General features: G+C 46.5%; 1 protein-coding gene across 1 annotated transcript in view; it reads right to left on the bottom strand.

Moving 5' to 3' along the window:
- Positions 1-204: 204 nt before the first annotated feature.
- Positions 205-18,385, bottom strand: part of JAM3 (junctional adhesion molecule 3) — a 146,490-nt gene continuing 128,309 nt past the window's right edge. The window contains exons 2-9 of the mRNA XM_032228768.1: positions 18,315-18,380; positions 17,090-17,203; positions 16,105-16,257; positions 11,767-11,969; positions 8,995-9,094; positions 6,970-7,099; positions 3,189-3,243; positions 205-1,004 (exon numbers count right to left, since the gene is read on the bottom strand). Coding sequence (XP_032084659.1) covers positions 969-1,004; positions 3,189-3,243; positions 6,970-7,099; positions 8,995-9,094; positions 11,767-11,969; positions 16,105-16,257; positions 17,090-17,203; positions 18,315-18,380 — 857 coding nt within the window. The 3' untranslated portion in view covers positions 205-968. The remainder of the gene's footprint in view (positions 1,005-3,188; positions 3,244-6,969; positions 7,100-8,994; positions 9,095-11,766; positions 11,970-16,104; positions 16,258-17,089; positions 17,204-18,314; positions 18,381-18,385) is intronic.

Raw genomic sequence — 18,385 nt, 5'->3', positions numbered from 1 at the left:
TGTTTTGCCACACTGCACTTTCGGTTAACACTGATACGGCTGTTATCAGTAGTGGAAAGCATAAATTGGAAACCCTGTAAAAAGTTCACTACATTATTACAATTGACACCATTTGGCCTACCAACCTATTTACATTTTAAATTAAAAACAACAAAAAAAGGACTTTAAAAAAGAAAGTAATCAAAATACATCTTTGCCCCCCCCCCCCAAAAAAAATAACCCACCAACCAACAACAACAAAAAAATAGAGAGAAAAATAATTAGACTGCAGAATTCAACAAACGAAAGAAGAAGAAAAAAATTCGGTCCCGGGAACCAGATCGAAAAGTCCGAAAGTTTGGCTTTTTGTTGCGTTGCTGTTGTTATTGTTGTACGTTGTTGTTGTCTGTTGTTGCTTAGCAACCCGAAGAGATGCTCGGCACGTGGAACCAGGCCTTCCAAAGGGGATCAAAGTCTGCCTAAAGGAGCCGAGAGTGATTAGACGGGTGTAAAAGTTTGCTTGTGACGCTACGTTGGCGTAATACGGTTAGTAGAAGAGGCAGCTCTGGAACCTTGATCGCGTCCTGCGAGGGATTCCCCGGAGATTTTAATCGAAGCGGTTTTTCTTCTGCCAAAGATTGAAGAGATGCTCTCCTTGCCCCCCCAGAGACAGAGAGAGAGAGAGGCTTGTGGTGTTGGCATCGGTCGTTTCTGGAGTGGAAGGCGGCAGTTTGGCAGTTAAAAAAACCGGGGTTTGACTTTGGCAACAACACACACACAAAAAAAGAGTTTGTTTGTTTGTTTTTAAAAAGAAAGAAAAACCAACCACGGGCCACTGCGCCCGGGTGCCTGTAAATGGTTTAGAAAGGAGTAAAAAAAAAGGGACACGTTCAACACACACATCGGCGATCGGCCCCTTGGAGGGGAAGGTTTTTTTTTCCTGCCCTCTGCTCTCGCCGCCGGGCCAAATCCAAGTGTCTCTGCTGTTTTCATATCACAAAGGAGGACTTGTGTCTAAAATCGCCCTGCAGCAAAAGACACAGCACAGGCTTGTTAAGATGGGGGGGGAGGGGGGCAGGGTGTTGCGTTGTTGCGTACCTCCAGGGGTGGGCTGCTGGGGGTTTGCAGGAGTTTGGGAGAACCTCTAGCTAAGATTCTGTGCAGTTTGGAGAACTCCCAAATCCCACTCCTGGCTGGCCTCGCCCTTCCCAGGAGTCTCCACGCGGCCCATTTTGAATGCAGGTCAGAGGTGGGTTCCTACCAGTTCACACCAGTTCGGTAGAACCGATTCGTCAAATCTATCGAACCGGTTAGAAGAGGTTCCACCAGTGGACCCAGAAAGCAGGACACACCTACAGAAGAGGTTCCAAAATTTTTTGAAACCCACCACACACACACACACACACACACACACACACACACACACACACAGACTCACACAGAGAGAGAAAGAGAAAGAAAGGAAGAAAGAAATAAAGAAAAAAGAAAAAAGAAAGAAAAAGTGAGAGAGATATGAAAGAAAAAAAGGAAAAAGGGACAGAGAGACAAAAGGAAGGAAAGAGAGAGAGAAAGAGAGAGAGAGAGAGAGAAAGAAAGAAAGAAAGAAAGAAAGAAAGAAAGAAAGAAAACACATGGCCGGCAAGCCACTCCTACCAGGTCACAAGGTCGGCAAGCCACTCCCACAAAGGAGGCCACACCCATAGAGTAGGTTTGAAAAAAATTTCAAACCCACCACTGATGCAGGTAAATGCGGGGCGTGCGTGGAGGCTCGGGGAGGGCGAAAAATGGCCCTATGGAAAATTCACAAAGGCCAGAAATGGGCTTGTTTCCGGCTTCCGGAGCCTGTGGGAGGCTGTTTTTGCCCTCCCAAAAGCTTGAGGAAAGCCTTCAGAGCCCAGGGAGGGCAAAAATTTCTCCCCTGCTGTGGTGCAGGAGGCCAACTAGGCCACGCCCACCATGGCCACACCCACCCAGCAACTGGACAGAGAACCCCTTGCTAAAATTTTTGGAGCACCCCCACCCACCCACCCCCGCTCCTCTGCTTTACCCAAATTAAACCAAAGTCTCCTGGAAACGAAAAGGAATTTAAGAGCTGTCGGGAGACGTAGTTCGTTTTGGCCGATGGCCAAGGAGGCTAAAGGAGGCTTCGGTTTTTCCAGCACCTGGAGGATTTCCAAATAATTTTTGGTAGGTTCTGGCTGGGGTTGACCCACTGCCCAGGCCTTCTCAATTAGATTTGATTTTAGTTTTTGACAGTTTTGTGTGGAAAAATCAAGTCCCCGGTTTTTTGTAAATAGCAAGAGCTCAATCTGGCCCCTTCTTGTGGTGCTCTCTGAGCTTGGCTATCTTATTGCAGACGTTTGGTGATCCAACTAGGTAACATCATCAGTGCTAGATGTGAGTGGGGTTTCAGGAGTGGAAAATGAGGGTGGGGGGGAGAAAGAGGAGGACTATGGGATCTTTGGTACTCTCTGAACTTGCTTTCTTGCAGACGCTTCATGACCCAGCTAGGTACTATCATCCGTGCTAGGAGGGACTTGTATATAAACAGAGAGCAAACCTCCCCTCCTAGCACTGATGATGTTACCTAGTTGGGTGATGAAACGTCTGCAAGAAAACAACCAAACTTATAGAGCACCAATGTTCAACCTTGAGCTATAAATATTCTTTTCCATCGAAAGTGGCTTTTTTATTTGGGCATCTATGGTTAAGCAAACCAAGCTTAACCCATCTTTGAACCCAACCATGGTCTCTGCCCTTGTTCCTTCCTTGGGCACTCCTAGATTCTACTTCCCTTGGACAAAGAACAGAGGAGGGGTTTAATTAGCAATTTAGGATAGGAATAGTGTGTCCATCATGAATCTTCCCAGGAAAGCTGCCTTCTTAGTTAAGCTGAGCAATGCTTTGGATTTGATTTCCCAAAAGATATTTTTGGAGAAGGGCACACATGGATGCAGCAACTGTCTGCCACTTGTTAAAGCAGCTGCATCTCCTCTCCTCTTTTTATTTTTGAGAATTACAGAGAGTTCCTCGGCAGAAAGGGACACACAAGCACAGCATGCTCCAAAACACAATTGGGAAATCAAATCCAAGGTCCTACCCAACGAAACTGCAATATCTGGGCTCTGGCATGATTCTTCTATCTATTTTTTCTTGGGATGGGCAGGAGAAGACAGTCATTGTCCGTTGGCCTAAGAAGACCCCCTTACCTCCTCATCTGTGTGAATATAGTTCACGCCATCTGGCTTTGTTGGAGTCTTGTAGCTGGGAAGAGAAGGCAATGTTTAATTGGACCACATCAGTTAAACACGACACCTCTATCTCCTCTTTTGTAGGAGAAGGACAGGCAGAGCCAAGAGGGGGTGGAGTCAAGAGAGGAATCAGCCCAGAGTCCTTACGTTCCCACCAATGATCTAAATCCGATGAATTCTGTTAACTCCAGTGGTGGGATTCAGCCAGTTCGCACCTATTCGGGAGAACCGGTTGTTAACTTTCTAAGCAGTTGGGAGAACCGGTTGTTGGAAGAAATCTCATTTTGTTTTTTTCCCCACTTTACAGGGCTAATGGCACAGTGGGTAGGGTGCAGTACTGCAGGCCACTTCAGCTGACTGTTATCTGCAGTTCAGCGGTTCTAATCTCACCGGCTCAAGGTTGACTCAGCCTTCCATCCTTCCGAGGTGGGTGAAATGAGGACCCAGACTGTGGGGGCGATATGCTGACTCTGTAAACCGCTTAGAGAGGGCTGAAAGCCCTATGAAGCGGTATATAAGTCTAACTGCTATTGCTATTGCTGTAAGGAAGGCAGGAAGGAAACATTCTGGTGTTGCTTCTAGTCGAATCTTTATTGCCCTGCTTACAGAAACTGCCTCTCCGCTTAACTCTGATTACATTGTCACAGCTAAGGCGAAGCGCCCATCGACGTGAGCGATGTTGACTTGGCGACGCCCACCCAGTCACATGACCGCCGAGCCCCGCCTACCCAGCTGGTCATTAGGGAGAGACCAGTTGTTAAATTATTTAAATCCCACCACTGGTTAACTCGTATCCAGCACCAATGTCGTGCTGGCCGTTAGTTGATAGATTCTTGTATATAGATAGATCTGCAACTACAACGGCTTTATCATTTGGTAAAAATCAACTCTCTGCGGTTAAATAAGGCCTGGTTTATCCTCTCCCAATAAGGATCAGTTGAATTCCATGACAGAGTCTGTCCAGTTTCCCCAGCCAGCTAATTCTGGGGGTTGAAGTCCACAAGCCTTAAAATTGCCAAGGTTGGTCATCCCTGATCTAAACAGTCCCCTTTCAACTTTGGTTCTACGGTGTTAAAATTAATTACAAAACTCCCTTGATTGAACAGGCTAAGGGAGGAAGGGGGTGAGTTTACGCATGAACAAAATATGTATAATCAAGGCAAAAATCATATCAAAGATGTGGAAATATGTAAAAAGGTTCATGATGTACATAAAATGAGGGACGCTGTGGCTCAGTGGCTAGGACATTGAGCTTGTCGATCAGAAAGTTCGGCAATTCGGCGGTTCGAATCCCTAGCGCCATGTAACGGAGTGAGCTCCCGTGACTTGTCCCAGCTTCTGCCAACCTAGCAGTTCGAAAGCACATAAAAAATGCAAGTAGAAAAATAGGAACCACATTTGGTGGGAAGGGAACAGCGTTCGGTGTGCCTTCAGCCATGCCAGCCACATGTCCACAGAGACGTCTTTGGACAGCATTGGCTCTTCGGCTTTGAAACAGAGATGAGCACTGCCCCCTATAGTCGAGAATGACTAGCACATATGTGCGAGGGGAACCTTTACCTTTACCTAGACATAAAATATGCCAAGAACATCCAGACAAATTTGCTAAATGGCCCAATTTTAGATGTAGTTTGCTACATTTGAGAACCATTGAATTAAACACTAAAATCAAGGTTTCCTGCATGTGATTTGGGTTGCTTTTTTCCCCAAGAGGCCACTGGACTTTCTGGTGTTTCCTTGAAGATGTTTTGCTTCTCATCCAAGAAGCTTCTTCAGCCCTGACTGGATGGTGGGGAATGGAAGGATTTATACTCCTTGCAGATAGCTGGCCATTTGCATCCTTTTTAGGGAGTTGTTGAGGCCACTTGGAGGTTTATCTCTGTCCTCAGGGTCACCGGAGTGGTACAAATGTGTGTGGAACTGTTGAAAGGACTGTGTTGTAGGCTGGAGATAGATGATGTCGCATCCCTCCTCCTCTGTTGAAAGAGAGCTGTTCAACTTTGGCTGATAAACCTCCAGGTGGCCTCAGCAACCCTCTAAAAGGATGCAAATGACCAGCTGTCTGCAAGGAGTATACATCCTTCCATTCCCCACCATCCAGTCAGAGCTGAAGAAGCTTCTTGGATGAGAAGCGAAATGCCTTCAAAATAAAACCAGAAAGTCCAGTTGCCTCTTGAAAAAGCACCTTTGGCCTGGATGATGGAGAATATCCACAGACTTCTGTTACGAAGACAATCCAAAAGGGAAATCCTTGCAATTTCATTTTTTTTCCTAGAGAAGACGGAAGATCACAAGAGAATAGCAATAGCAATAGTTAGACTTATATACCGCTTCATAGGGCTTTCAGCCCTCTCTAAGCGGTTTACAGAGTCAGCATATATTGCCCCCAACAACAATCCGGGTCCTCATTTTACCCACCTCGGAAGGATGGAAGGCTGAGTCAACCTTGAGCCTAGTGGGATTTGAACAGCCGAACTGCTGAACTGCAGTCAGCTGAAGTAGCCTGCAGTGCTGCATTTAACCACTGCGCCACCTCGGCTCCTAAACCAAGCTTCACTAGCTTCAAAGCCTGAGTCAACTGAATAATTTAAAAAAAGAACAGCTATCGCTCTTCACTGGCGTTGGCATGTTTTTCCTCTTCCTGGTGTCTTATTTCCTGTTAGGGCTAATTCTGAAGCCATCTGTTGCTTCGGATTTGGTACTTAAGACTAGTCTCATTTCCTTTCGTTCAACAGAGAGATCCAAGGAAAGAGACGATTTGAGGATCCAGGTTGCTTATCCAATTCAAGTAAATTCAAATTGATTGATTGATTGATTGAACCTGCCCTAACACTGCTAAAGTGACATGGTCAAGATTTTTTTCTCGGCTCTCTATCATCCTCCCTAACGTGGCTTCATTTGTTCATTCATTCATTCATTCATTTGCAAGGGACAACATTTAAATCTATCTCCGCATTGCTAAAGTGACATAAAAACCTTGGTCAAGATTTTTTCTCGGCTCTCTATCATCCTCCCTAACATGGCTTCATTTGTTCATTTATTCATTCATTTGCAAGGGACATCATTTAAATCTATCTCCGCATTGCTAAAGTGACATAAAAACCAGGGATGAAATTCAGCAGGTTCTGACAGGTTCCGGAGAACCGGTGGCGGAAATTTTGAGTAGTTCGGAGAACCGGTGAATGCCACCTCTTGCCGGCCCCAGAGTGGGGAGGAAAGAATGGGGATTTTGCAGTATCCTTCCCCTGCCATGCCCACCAACCCACGCCCACAAAACCGATAGTAAAAAAAAAAAAAATGGAATTTCACCGCTGATAAAAACCCCAGCCAAGAATCGTTCTCGGTTCTCTATTCTCCTTCCTAAACTGTCTACAGAAATGCAGGATTAATGACATCCAATCTTGGGTTTTTTCTGGCATCTTTCCAGACTGAATTTCTTTCTCTAAGTTGCATTTCTAGTCACTTCCGTACAGCACCCAGTGCTTTTCTACCAAAGGAGGATGGGGAAAAAAAAAAGGAAAAATAAAATTTGTTCAGGAAGGGAAGATTCTGAGCAACGTCGTCAACAGTTTTGGAGTGCTTCTGTTCATAACATGATTTGCCGCGGGCCATGTTTCTTCTTCTTTCTGTCCCCTTTTCCTTCTTATTATGAGTAGCACAAAAGAAATATTACACCCGGCTATGTGAGCACGTATTTCCTTTTTGTTCATGAGCCCAGCGCTCGACAATTAAGCTGTACCTGTTTCCGTTTTGTTTGTTGTGGACAAAGAAACCGTTTCTGTAGGCACAGCAGATCCCCACGGTAGTCAGGGACAGAACAGCCAGCACCACCAATACTCCGATCACGATCCCAACAATATTGAGGTCATCTGCAGAAGGAAAAGGAGCGTTAATTGACCTGTCCCCGTTTCCTAAGTGCTCTACTCTAGAGTATTCTGGCTCTGCATCCCCGCTACCCAGCAAAGCATCTGTCGCCAGTAGAAAGTCTCAGCTACCCAAAGTCATTGGATACGAGATGGGTGAGAAAGGAAAGAAGGGAGGGGAAGGAAAAAAGAAAGAGGGAGGGAGGGAAGGAGGAAAGAAAGGAAGGAAGGTAGGGAGGAAGAAAAAGAAAAGTAGGTAGGTAGGTAGGTAGGTAGGTAGGTAGGTAGGTAGGAAGGAAGGAAGGAAGGAAGGAAGGAAGGAAGGAAGGAAGGAAAGCAGGCAGGCAGGCAGGCAGGCAGGCAGGCAGATGAAAGAAAGGAAAAGAAAGCAAAAAGAAAGAAGAAAGGAGGGGGAGGGAGAGAAGAAAGGAGGAAAGAAAGAAAAAGAAAGAAAGAATGAAAGAAGGCAGGAAGGAAGGGGGAGGGAGGGAAGGTGGAAAGAAAGAAAGAAAAAAGCAAAGGAAGGAAGGAAGAAAGAAAAAGAAAAGTAGATAGGTAGGAAGGAAGGAAGGAAAGCAGGCAGGAAGGAAAGAAGACAAAAGAAAGAAAAGAAAGAAGAGAAAGAATAAAGGGGAAGGGAGAGAATGAAGGAGGAAAGAGAGAAAGAAAAAGAAAGAAAGAAAGCGGGAAGGAAGGAAGAAGACAGACAGGAAGGAAGGAAGGAAGGAAGGAAGGAAAGGGGAGGATGGGAGGGAAGGTGGAAAGAGAGAGAGAAAGAATGAAGGAAGGCAAGAAAAGAAAGTAAGAAAGAAAGAACAAAAAGAAAGAACAAGAAAGAAAGAAAGAAAAAGAAAATATGAAAGAGAAAAAGAAAGAGAAAGAAAGAAAGAAAGAAAAAGAAAATATGAAAGAGAAAAAGAAAGAGAGAGAAAGAAAGAAGGAAAGAAAGAAAGAAAGAAAGGCTGTTTACTATTTGGTTTGCTCAGCAATTCCTTGAGTGGGATATTGCTTATTTAATTGTTGGTCTGATGTTAAACTTGGGAGTTAGTGCATGCTCATCTGGGTGCTGACTATCGGTGGGGAGGTGTTTTGGTGTTCCCTTTGTGTTCCCTTTGTGGCTTCTTCATGCTCCCTTTTGCATAGTATGCATAGGTATTGTTTACGTCCATGTAGTTTATTGATGGCTAATTTGTCAGAGTGCCAGGCCTCTAGGAATTCCCTAGCATTTTTGGACTCGGCTTGGTCTACGGTGGTCAGTTTCCCGATTGCAACTATGGTTGAGTCTGTCCCTAGGTTGTGAAACGAGGGAGTTTTCATTGGGTCTTCTGACTACTAGCTGGTGGATCCATTCTGCCAGTCTTCTGCCTGTTTGTCTCATGTGCTGAAGTTTTGTCTTACGTAGAGATGAGGCTGAGATAAGGGAGGAGGAGAGGTGAAATGAATGACAAGGCGGGAGAAGGCCGGTTGTCCTTGCTTACTGACCTCAACCATGGCTATCAAACCTGTCGTTGCTTAGTCACACAAGGTTTGGCTTTGGGAACTGCTTCCGTGGTGGGTTCCTACCGGTTTGGGTAGGTAGTAACTCGGCCGGACACGCGCCCGAACTGGTTCTATGCTCGGCGGCGCCATCTTGATTTTCTCTTCTGCACATGCGCAGAACAATCTTCCTTGGAAAAATGTATTTCTAAGAAAAAGGTGCATGCACTGGTCTTTTAAGGTGCAAATGCACATGTGTGTAGAGGATGTGCCTGGCATGCGCGCGAGCGATGGTAATGCTGGCAGGAACCCACCCCTGGGTTCCGAAGCCGATTCACGTCGTACAGTGGGGACTACGGGGAGGAGCTGAATCTAACCCCGCCCACACCCATCTTCTGACGCGGGAACGTTGCCCTGCTACTCACAAACTTCCATCTCTATCCCTTCGCACCAGGCTTCTCCCACAAGGTTCATGGCTCTGCAGCTGTAGCGCCCCGTGTCCCCTTTCTGGACTTCTTCGAAGGCCTGTGTGGAGGAGAATCAGGGTGAGTGTCCCCCTGCGCTTGGAGGGAATTTCAAGTCCCTAAAGCAGCAGCCCCCCCCCCCCCACCTCCCATCTGCAGGAAACCCGTGCCGTTCTGAATCACGGCTTGGGAAGGAAGCGTGTGTGCTGCATGTTTGCAAGCTTCCTGCCTTTACAAAAGGGGAAAGAAAGAAAGGAAGGAAGGAATGAAGGGAATGAAACAGCCCTGCTCGTAGAAAAAGAAACAAAACGAAAGAAGTCTTAATTTCTTTCTTTTTCTTTTATTGCCGATGCCTAGGTTTCCATATGTTTCCTACCAAGGAAGCCGTCTCTTCTTCCTTCCCTGCCTTTTTTTTTTTTTTTTATTCCCTGCTGAATCGAAAGACTATTAAAATTAGGCTTTTGATTCACTGGGCAGAGTCATAGATATAAACCAGTCCTGGACATAATATCCTTCCCCCGGAGGAATTGCAAAGTCCTTTTATCTCAGAGATGGTTTTTCTCCTCTCCCCATTCAGATTGGTTAGAAACTTAAAGAAAAGCTATAATCGAACCTAACCGTTTTTATCAATAAAGGGGAATATTGGTAGCTCAGGGTTGAAATGAGGCATCCACTCGGGGCTTGGTTGTTTTCTTGCCGACGTTTCACTGTCTGGCTAGGTAACGTCATCCAGTGCTAGGAGGGAGTGTGGGTGTGGAGCAGTGGTGGCTTTCAAATTTTTTTAGAACCTCTTCTGTAGGTGTGGCCTGCTTTGTGGGAGTGGCTTGCTGGCCATGTGACCAGGTGGGAATGGCTTGCCAGCCATGTGACTGGGTGGGCGTGGCCAACTTGTAAAATGTGGTGAAACTCACTTAACAACGCTCTTGCTTAGCAACCAAAATGTTGGCATTTGAAGCACGCAAGTCTTAAAGCTGTCAAGTTACAAGACCCTTGCACCCCTAACCCTTTAGAAAAAAAAAAAACCAGGGGTGTTCAAACTTGACAGCTTTAAGACTTGTGGACTTCAACTCCCAGAATTCCTCCTCTGGGGGGGAGGGAGCTGGAACCAGTTCTAAACGGCACTGTAGATTTGTGGAACCTCTTCTACAGAAGAGCTTAGAACTGGCAGGAACCCACCCCTGGTGTGGAGTGGAGTGGAGGAAGAGGAGGAGTTGTGGAGGAAGAGGACAAAGAGAAGGAAGGCAAGAAGGACAATGATGACCGTGGGATCCTTCATGCTCTCTTCTTTTCTTGATGACATTTCATAACCCAACTAGGTTATATCATCAGTGCAAGGAGGAGATGGGTTTGCCCTTTTTATACATTTGTGGTCGGAGGGTTCATGGTAGATCCTTGGTTAGGCAGAGCAAGTATATAAGAGAGAGAGCAAGCCCCACTCCCTTCTAGCATGGAGGATGCTACCTAGTCGGACAGTGAAACATTTCAGAAATGCAAGGCAACAGCAAAGCTCAGAGAACACCAAAGACCACCATCCTCCTCTTCCTCTTCCTCCTCCTCCTCTCCACTCATTTCCCATCTCCTTCTAGCACTGATGACACTACCAACTCTGGTAATGAAACATCTGCAAGAAAACAACCAAACTCAGGGAACACCAAGGACCCCACCATCCTCCTCCTCCTCCTCCTCCTCCTCCTCCTCTCCACTCACTTCCCATCTCCTAGCACCGATGACACTACCAACTCTGGTAATGAAACATCTGCAAGAAAACAACCAAACTCAGGGAACACCAAGGACCCCACCATCCTCCTCCTCTCCACAAACCCCACTTCTTCCTGGCGCTGATGACACTACCTAGTCGGGCAATGAAACGTCTGCAAGGAAACAATAAAGCTCAGAGCTAGATATAATCAGAAAAGTACTGGTCCGTGCGGAAGCAGATAGGATCACTCTTGAACTTAAAAATAAAGGGGGAATCAGAATATTTTGAAGTCTGGAATAGATTTTATGACTGGTATAAGACAAGGTGACAAGAGACTGGAACAAACTGTATATACTGTGATTGGACAGAAGGACTGATAATGTATTAAGTAGGCTAATTGTCAATAGTTGTGACTAGCTGTATATAATGTGAATATATAGTTACTCCAACTTTGCGGTACTGCATTGTTTTAAATGTAAAAATAGGTTTAGGTTTATTAGATTTATCTGCCGCCCTTCTCCCAAGGCGTACAACATTAAAAGAAACACATAATACAAAAGTTAAAAAAAAACATTAAATAGAATATCCCAAACCCAATTAAAATTGACAATGACATTTTTTTTAAAAAAAATCGAATTAAAATTAACAGTTATAATAATAATAAATAATAAAATAAAATAATAAAATAATACAAATATATTGAAAAAATGAAAAAATAAAGCTCAGGGTACACCAAGGACCCTACAGTCATCGTCGTCGTCGTCGTCGTCGTCCTCCTCCTCCTCCTCCCTCCTCACACTGATGATGTTACCTAGTTTGAGTAATATAACGTCTGCAAGAAAGCAATCAAGCTCGGAGAGCACCAAGGACTCCACATTAACAAAAACTAATTAAAAAAAAAACATGTGTACCCTCCACTCTGAATAGGAGAAAGCCCAGCTGAATGATACAAGTCACCTCTTCCAAATCCTTCTCCAAGCAAGGACGTTTCCCCCCCCCACCCCCGTTTCTCTTTCTCTTCACCCCAGACTTACCAAGATGCCAGTTTTGGGGTTCACTGTAAAGGAAGAATTCTGGAACTTGGTGCTGGCTTTGGAATCGAGGGGCAACGTCTCGTCGTTACGGTACCAGCTGTAGGTGGGCTCCGGAAAGCCTTCCTTTTCTTGGCAGTAGAGCGTGGCTGGCTTTCCCACGGGGACAGAAGGGGGCACCCGGCATTTGGGGGCCACCGGTTTCACTGCGGGGGAAATGGCAGGAGAAGAATGTCGCTTAATGTCCGGTCATTGGGAGTTACGACAGAGCCCAAAATGACTGCGGCACAAAAGGTCGTAAAAACGGGTCCAGTCGTGTGGATGCTTCGTGTTCTGACCCAGCTCCCCAAGCACGACAAACCTTCTGAAGTCAACTCAAAAGATTCCTTTAATTAGGAACGCCGGCAGCCCCGGCAAAAAGTTTCTGTCACTGCAGGCTAAGAAATCCGTCTGTCTGGGAGATGAATAGTTGTCTGCCACATCTATTCATCTCCACCCCCTGCCTTTTATCCCCAGAGCTGGGGTGAGGCTTCGCTAGCAGCAATGGCTCTTCCTTCCCAAGAATCAGCCCATAGATTTCCACTGCTCTCCTCTCCTCTGCCACATCTATTCATCTCCGCCCCCTGCCTTTTATCCCCAGAGCTAGGGTGGGACTTCGCTAGCAGCGGTGGCTCTTCCATCCCAAGGACCAGCCCATAGATTTCCACTGCTCTCCTCTCCTCTGCCACATCTATTCATCTCTGCCCTCTGCCTTTTATCTCCAGAGCTAGGGTGAGGCTTCACTAGCAGCAGTGGCTCTTCCATCCCAAGGACCAGCCCATAGATTTCCACTGCTCTCCTCTCCTCTGCCTGCTGCGCATCTGTGTGTCAGGCACTGGGCCCAACTGTTCCTCCTCTTCCTCATCAGCCACCTCCAGACCTGGGGGCTGTTGGCTCTCCATCTGAGGGTTGATGGACAGCCCAGGCTCCGCCTCTCTCTCTCTCTCTCTCTCCATGCTAGCTCCACTCCCTCTTCCCCCTTGGAGCTCTCAGGTTGCCTTGATGCTGACTCTGACTCCCATGCCGCCTCCTCCTCCTCCTCCTCCTCCTCCTCCTCCTCCGATTTGGCTGCTGGCGGCCAACAGGCCACAACACTTCAACTTATGAAAGAAGGTGAAAAAAGGAGGAAAGAAGGAGTGAGAGGTAGGAAAGGAGGAAGAAAGGAAGGAGAGTGAAGAAAAATGGAGGGAGGGAGTTAGGGAGAGAAAGAAGGAAAGGTGAGGAAAGGAAAGGAGGAGTGAGAGGTAGGAAAGGAGGAAGAAAGGCAGGAGAATGAAGAAAAAAGGAGGGAGGGAGGGAAGGGAATTAGGGAGGGAAGGAAGGAAAAGGTGAGAAAAGGAAAGAAGGAGTGAGAGTTAGGAAAGGAGGAAGAAAGGAAGGAGAGTGAAGAAAGAAGGACGTACGACAGAAATTTTAGGCGCCTTTACAGTCATAATTCAAGGACCACTGTATTTCTGAGCCAGCTTTGGAAAAGGGCATTTGGGAAAAGTCAGGAAACCAACGGGATCAATAAAGACATGCTGCGGAATAGGTAGAAGCAGATTTGCATCTTTCGTTTCTTGGGAGTTCCATCAAAGCTGCGTATATCTCACCCTGAGCAATGAACCAGAGATCGTTATCGAGATGGCCCTCAAAGCAGGTGATCTAGTGGATTTATCAACTGCGAGGTGTGAGCGTTGGCCCCCAGGTTGCTAAGAAGCATGCTCTTCCCACATTCAGCCTGCCGGACCTATCCGCACATCCCGTTAAACCATGGTTTAATGCAAGAGATACAAGCAGCGAGAAATGGGTGCTTAATCAGCCCTGTGATTAACATGCTACATTCTCCCATCTCCTCTATTTCAGCCAGGATCCCCCCGGGAAGCATCGAATTCCATTTTCTCCATCTTTGGACAGATGTGAGATTGTGGTTTGCAGCCAACTCCGGTGTCGGGCTCCAAAAACAGGCCAAGGTCAAACCGTAGCTTTAACTCTCAAGCTGGGTGAAAACAAGAGTTCATCGCAAACCCACAATCGTGGTCCCAGATGCCACGAAGGAGAGCAACGTTTGGAGAAAGCAGAATCACATCCTGCCCAAAATCTACAGGACAGTAGAGGACAGCGTACAGGACAGTATCTGGGCTGAAGATCCTTGGCGGCTTCATGCAAATCAACCCAACCATGATTTCAGCGGATACAGAAACCACATTCATACCTTCATGAAAATTTCCTATTCAACAGTCTGCCATCATAGGAAAGAAAAATCAAGAAAGTAAATTACTCTTAGCCGGGGGGAAAATTAGAACGCTCTTCATACAAGGAGTGGAGTATCCATTATGTTGCAGTCCACTGGCGGCCGATTCGGACAGTGAGTTGGTTGGGGAGGAGCATTGGGCCAGTCCTGGAGCCCAGGGAAGGCTGTGTCGGAGGCCTAGAGGGGGGCCAGGGCCATCTGGTAGTTACGTGCTGCCTCTGGAGCCTCCGGAGTCTGACACCAGCGAGGCAGAAGAACAGTGTGAGCCTGTTCCCAGTGTGCGCATGCGCAGAGCTGCCAGAAGGCAAGAAGAATTAAGACAAAAGGGGAGACTTGGGAGTAAGGCTTGGAGATGATTGGCCCCTCCCATAGGACATAAAAGAGGGGCAAATGGGAGGTGAGCCTTTGCAGGAAGCAATTAGTTCATCCTGTCGGTTTCAAGCTCTGAGAAGTCCTGTTTGACTCTGTGCTCCGTTTGGCCTTGCAAAACTAAACGGCAGTTAGATCCCTGGCAGCGTTTCAAGGGAGATAAAGGTGGGTGCTTATCAACATTACACTGAAAGACTGTGGCAGACACCTGCAGGACTCTTCAGAGACTGACTGTGAAACATCCTGGGTTGGGAATGACCATAATTCACAGCCGTTTAAATAAAAAGAGGGTTTGGGGGACGAAGATGGTGATTTATGCTAACTCGGGAAGCCTAGAAGACATTATTACTCCTCATTCATAGCCTGAAAGTTAAAGTCTTCCAGCTGAACGGATAAAGGATTTACAGGACAAGCTTAGCTGTATAATATTAATCTCACGGGGCCACCAGTTGGTCAAGTTATTAATCTGGTTCAATCGGAAAAGCTGCACAATACAAAGAACACACACACACACACCTTTCAAAAGTCCATGAATCCAGCTAAGGGGTGGGATTCACCCCCCCCCCACCACCAGACCTTCTCTGATGTTGGGGAGGGTGTGCTACTGAAGAGCAGGGGGCATTGAGCAGAACAGAAGGCCTGGGTTTGCCCGAAGTAACTGTGTGGACTTATTCACCTGTTCTTTTTGTGAGGACCAGGTAACATTCTGGCAAGTACGTGTGTGTGTATACAAATACAAAACAAGGGAAAGAAAGAGCGTAAGATCAAGATACTGGGATGCTAATGAAGTATTTAATTATAGTTCACCTCGTTAGAAAACTGGTTTGTGGTAGGAACACACTATGTTATAGTCAAGACATTCTGCTCTCCCCTTTTCTCTCCCTCTCTATCTCATTCTCTTTCTCTCTTCCTCTCTCTCCTCTTGTCTTCCTCCCTCTCCCTCTCTTTTTTCTCTATCTTCCTCTCTCCCTCTTTCTTTCTTCCTTTGTCCATCTCTCTTTCTCTATCTCTTTCTCTCTCCCCCTCATTCTTTCTCCCTTCTTTTCTCTCTTCCTGTCTTTCTTTCTTCTTTCCCTTTCTTCCTTTCTCCATTTCTTTCTCTCTCCCTCTTCCTCCTCTCATTCTTTCCCTCTTTCTCCCTCCCACCCTTTCTCTCCCTCTTTCTTCCTTTCTCTTTCTTCCTTCCTTTCTCCATCTCTCGCTATTTCTCTTCCCCCTCTCATTCTTTCTCTCTTCCTCTTTCTCCCTCTTCCCCCTCTCATTCTTCCTCTCTTCCTCTCTCTTTCTCCCTCCCACCCTTTCTCTCCCTCTTTCTTCCTTTTCCCTCCTTCCTTCCTTTCTCTTATTTTCTCTTCCTTCGTTTCTCCATCTCTCTCTATTTCTCCCTCCCACCCTTTCTCTCCCTCTTTCTTCCTTTTCCTTCCTTCCTTTCTTTCTCTTCCTTCCTTTCTCCATCTCTCTCTCTATTTCTCTCTCCCTCTTCCCCCTCTCTCATTCTTTCTCTCTTTCTCCCCTCTCTTTCTTTCTCTCTCTCTTCCTTCCTTCCATCCTTCCTTTCTCCGTCTCTTTCTCTCTTTCTTCCTCTTTCACACAAACACACACCCGCACACACTTAAAAACTCGCTTTCCAGTCTAGATTCCTACACAAGGGTAACAGGCATGGCCCATGAAGCTTACTCCAGGTTTATTGTGAAACATACCGTGAACTGTCAGGTTAACGTTGATTTCTGCGCCGAGATTGGCATCGTCGGGAGCTACGACCTCACACCGGTAAATCCCCTTATCAGCTCTGGTGACGTTGTAAATGGTCAGAGACGTCCTGCTGCTGAGCTGGGCCCGGTTCGCCCATTCTCCTAAGAGTGGGGGAGGAGAAGCAGAGGAGATAGGCAGCCTGAAGACCCCAGTATACAGGTGGTCCTCGACTTACGACCATAACCGAGCCCAAACATTTCCATAGCTACCGTATTTTTCGGAGTATAAGACGAACCTTTTTCCCTCAAAAAAGAGGGTGAAAATCTGGGTGCATCTTATACACTGAATACAGCATTTTTTGCCTCCCAAAACCCCGCCCCCTTCATCAAAATGGCCATGCATAGCCTTTAGGAGGCTTCCAGAGTGTTCCTGGGGCCTAGGGAAGGCCAGAAATGAATCGCTGCGATTGGTAAGATAGTCACTGTTAGGGATGTCTTACCCCCACAGTATTTGTCTCCAGCGAGTAAGTCATCTGTGTACCAAGTTTGGTTGAAATTGCTCGAGGCATTCCAGAGTTATGCTGGGACAAACATACACACAGCCATTTTTATATAGAGAGATTGATTGATGATTGAGTCAGCGTCTTCATTTTTAATATTCAGCAAAACAACCCTCCATGGCTGTCAATTCTTATTTTGGGTTATTCTATTTAATTTTTTTAATATTTCTATTTAATTTTTTTTAAAACTTTTGTATTATGTGTTTCTTTTAATGTTGTACGCCGCCCTGAGTCCTTGGGAGAAGGGCGGCATATAAATCTAATAAACCTAAACCTTCTGGATGTCCCTAACAAAGCTCAGGTGATTTGTGGGGGGGGGGGGCAGAAACTCAGCAGGGGTCCCCATCAGCACCCCTTCTAAAAATTGCTCCCAATTCTTGGGCGCCCCCAGCACAAATGACACAGCAGAGCGCGCCCGCCAAAAAGCTTTCTACCTTGCACCTTGCCGTCAAAATACACGTAGGTTGTTCCTTGGCTGCCGATTTTCTTCCATTCGATCCTAGGGTTCGCTGTTTTGGTGGCAGCAATAATGCAGGAGAGTTCGGCTTCTGCAAAGACACACACACACACACACACACAACAGGCATCACAAGGCGATGCGGAGATAGATGCCAGGCAGGGGTGGGGATCCTACCAATTTAGCAACCAGTTTGCGGAGCAGGCGCTTTGCGCGCGCACCAGTGGTGGGTTTCCAAAAGTTTTGGAACCTACTCTGTGGGTGTGGCCTTCTTTGTGGGAGTGGCTTGCCGGCCATGTGTTTTCTTTCTTCCTCTTTCTCTCTCTCCCTCTCTCTCTCTTTCCTTCCTTTTGTCTCTCTGTCCCTTTTTTCTTTTTTTCTTTCATCTCTCACTCTTTTTCTTTCTTTTCTTTCTTTCTTTCTCTTTCTTTCTTCCTTCCTTCCTTTTCTTTCTTTCTCTTTCTTCCTTCCTTCCTTCCTTCCTCTTTCCCTCTCTCTCTCTCCCTCTCTCTCTCGCTTTCCTTCCTTTTGTCTTTTTTTCTTTCATCTCTCACTCTTTTTCTTTCTTTTCTTTCTTTCTTTCTTTCTTTCTTTCTCTTTCTTTCTTTCTTCTTTCTTTCTTTCTTTCTTCCTTCCTTCTTTCCTTCCTTCCTTCCTTCCTTCCTTTCTCTTTCTCTCTCTCTCTGTGTCAGTCTGCCTGTCTGTGTGTGTGTGTGTGTGTGTGTGTGTGTGTGTGTATGTGTGGCAGTGGTGGGTTTCAAATTTTTTTTGGAACCTCTTCTGTAGGTGTGGCCTGCTTTCCGGATCCACTGGTGGAACCTCTTCTAACCAGTTCGGTAGATTTGACGAACCGGTTCTACCGAATAGGTGCGAACTGGTAGGAACCCACCTCGGGCGCGCACGCACCTGACCTCCCTGCCACACAGGAAAACAGCTGAGGTGCAGCAATTCATCACCTGGGCCCAAAAAAACCCCAAGGAAATATAGTTGGGTGAAGCCCAGGAGCGGGCTGATCTTCGGAGTTACCAGCCCGCACGAACCAGCCAAAGCCTCCCCCTGATGCCAAGTCAAGGCTGAACAAAGTTGTGTCTTCCCGAGACAACTGGATTTTTCCGTGGCTTCCGGCACAATGTGGCTGTGGGCTGGTAAAGAGGGTGACAAACCAGGATATGGTCGTGCTCTTTCGCTCGCCCCATACTTACGTCGAAATTCTTCCACCACTGGATTGATATTTTTCGAGATCAGCTCTATAGCCAGGACTCTGTAGCCTAGG

This window comes from Thamnophis elegans, chromosome 13, assembly GCF_009769535.1.
Source record: "Thamnophis elegans isolate rThaEle1 chromosome 13, rThaEle1.pri, whole genome shotgun sequence".
NCBI classification, from domain to species: domain Eukaryota; kingdom Metazoa; phylum Chordata; class Lepidosauria; order Squamata; family Colubridae; genus Thamnophis; species Thamnophis elegans.
The sequence above is the reverse complement of the archived record's forward strand: the minus strand, read 5'-3'. Positions and strand labels throughout refer to the sequence as shown.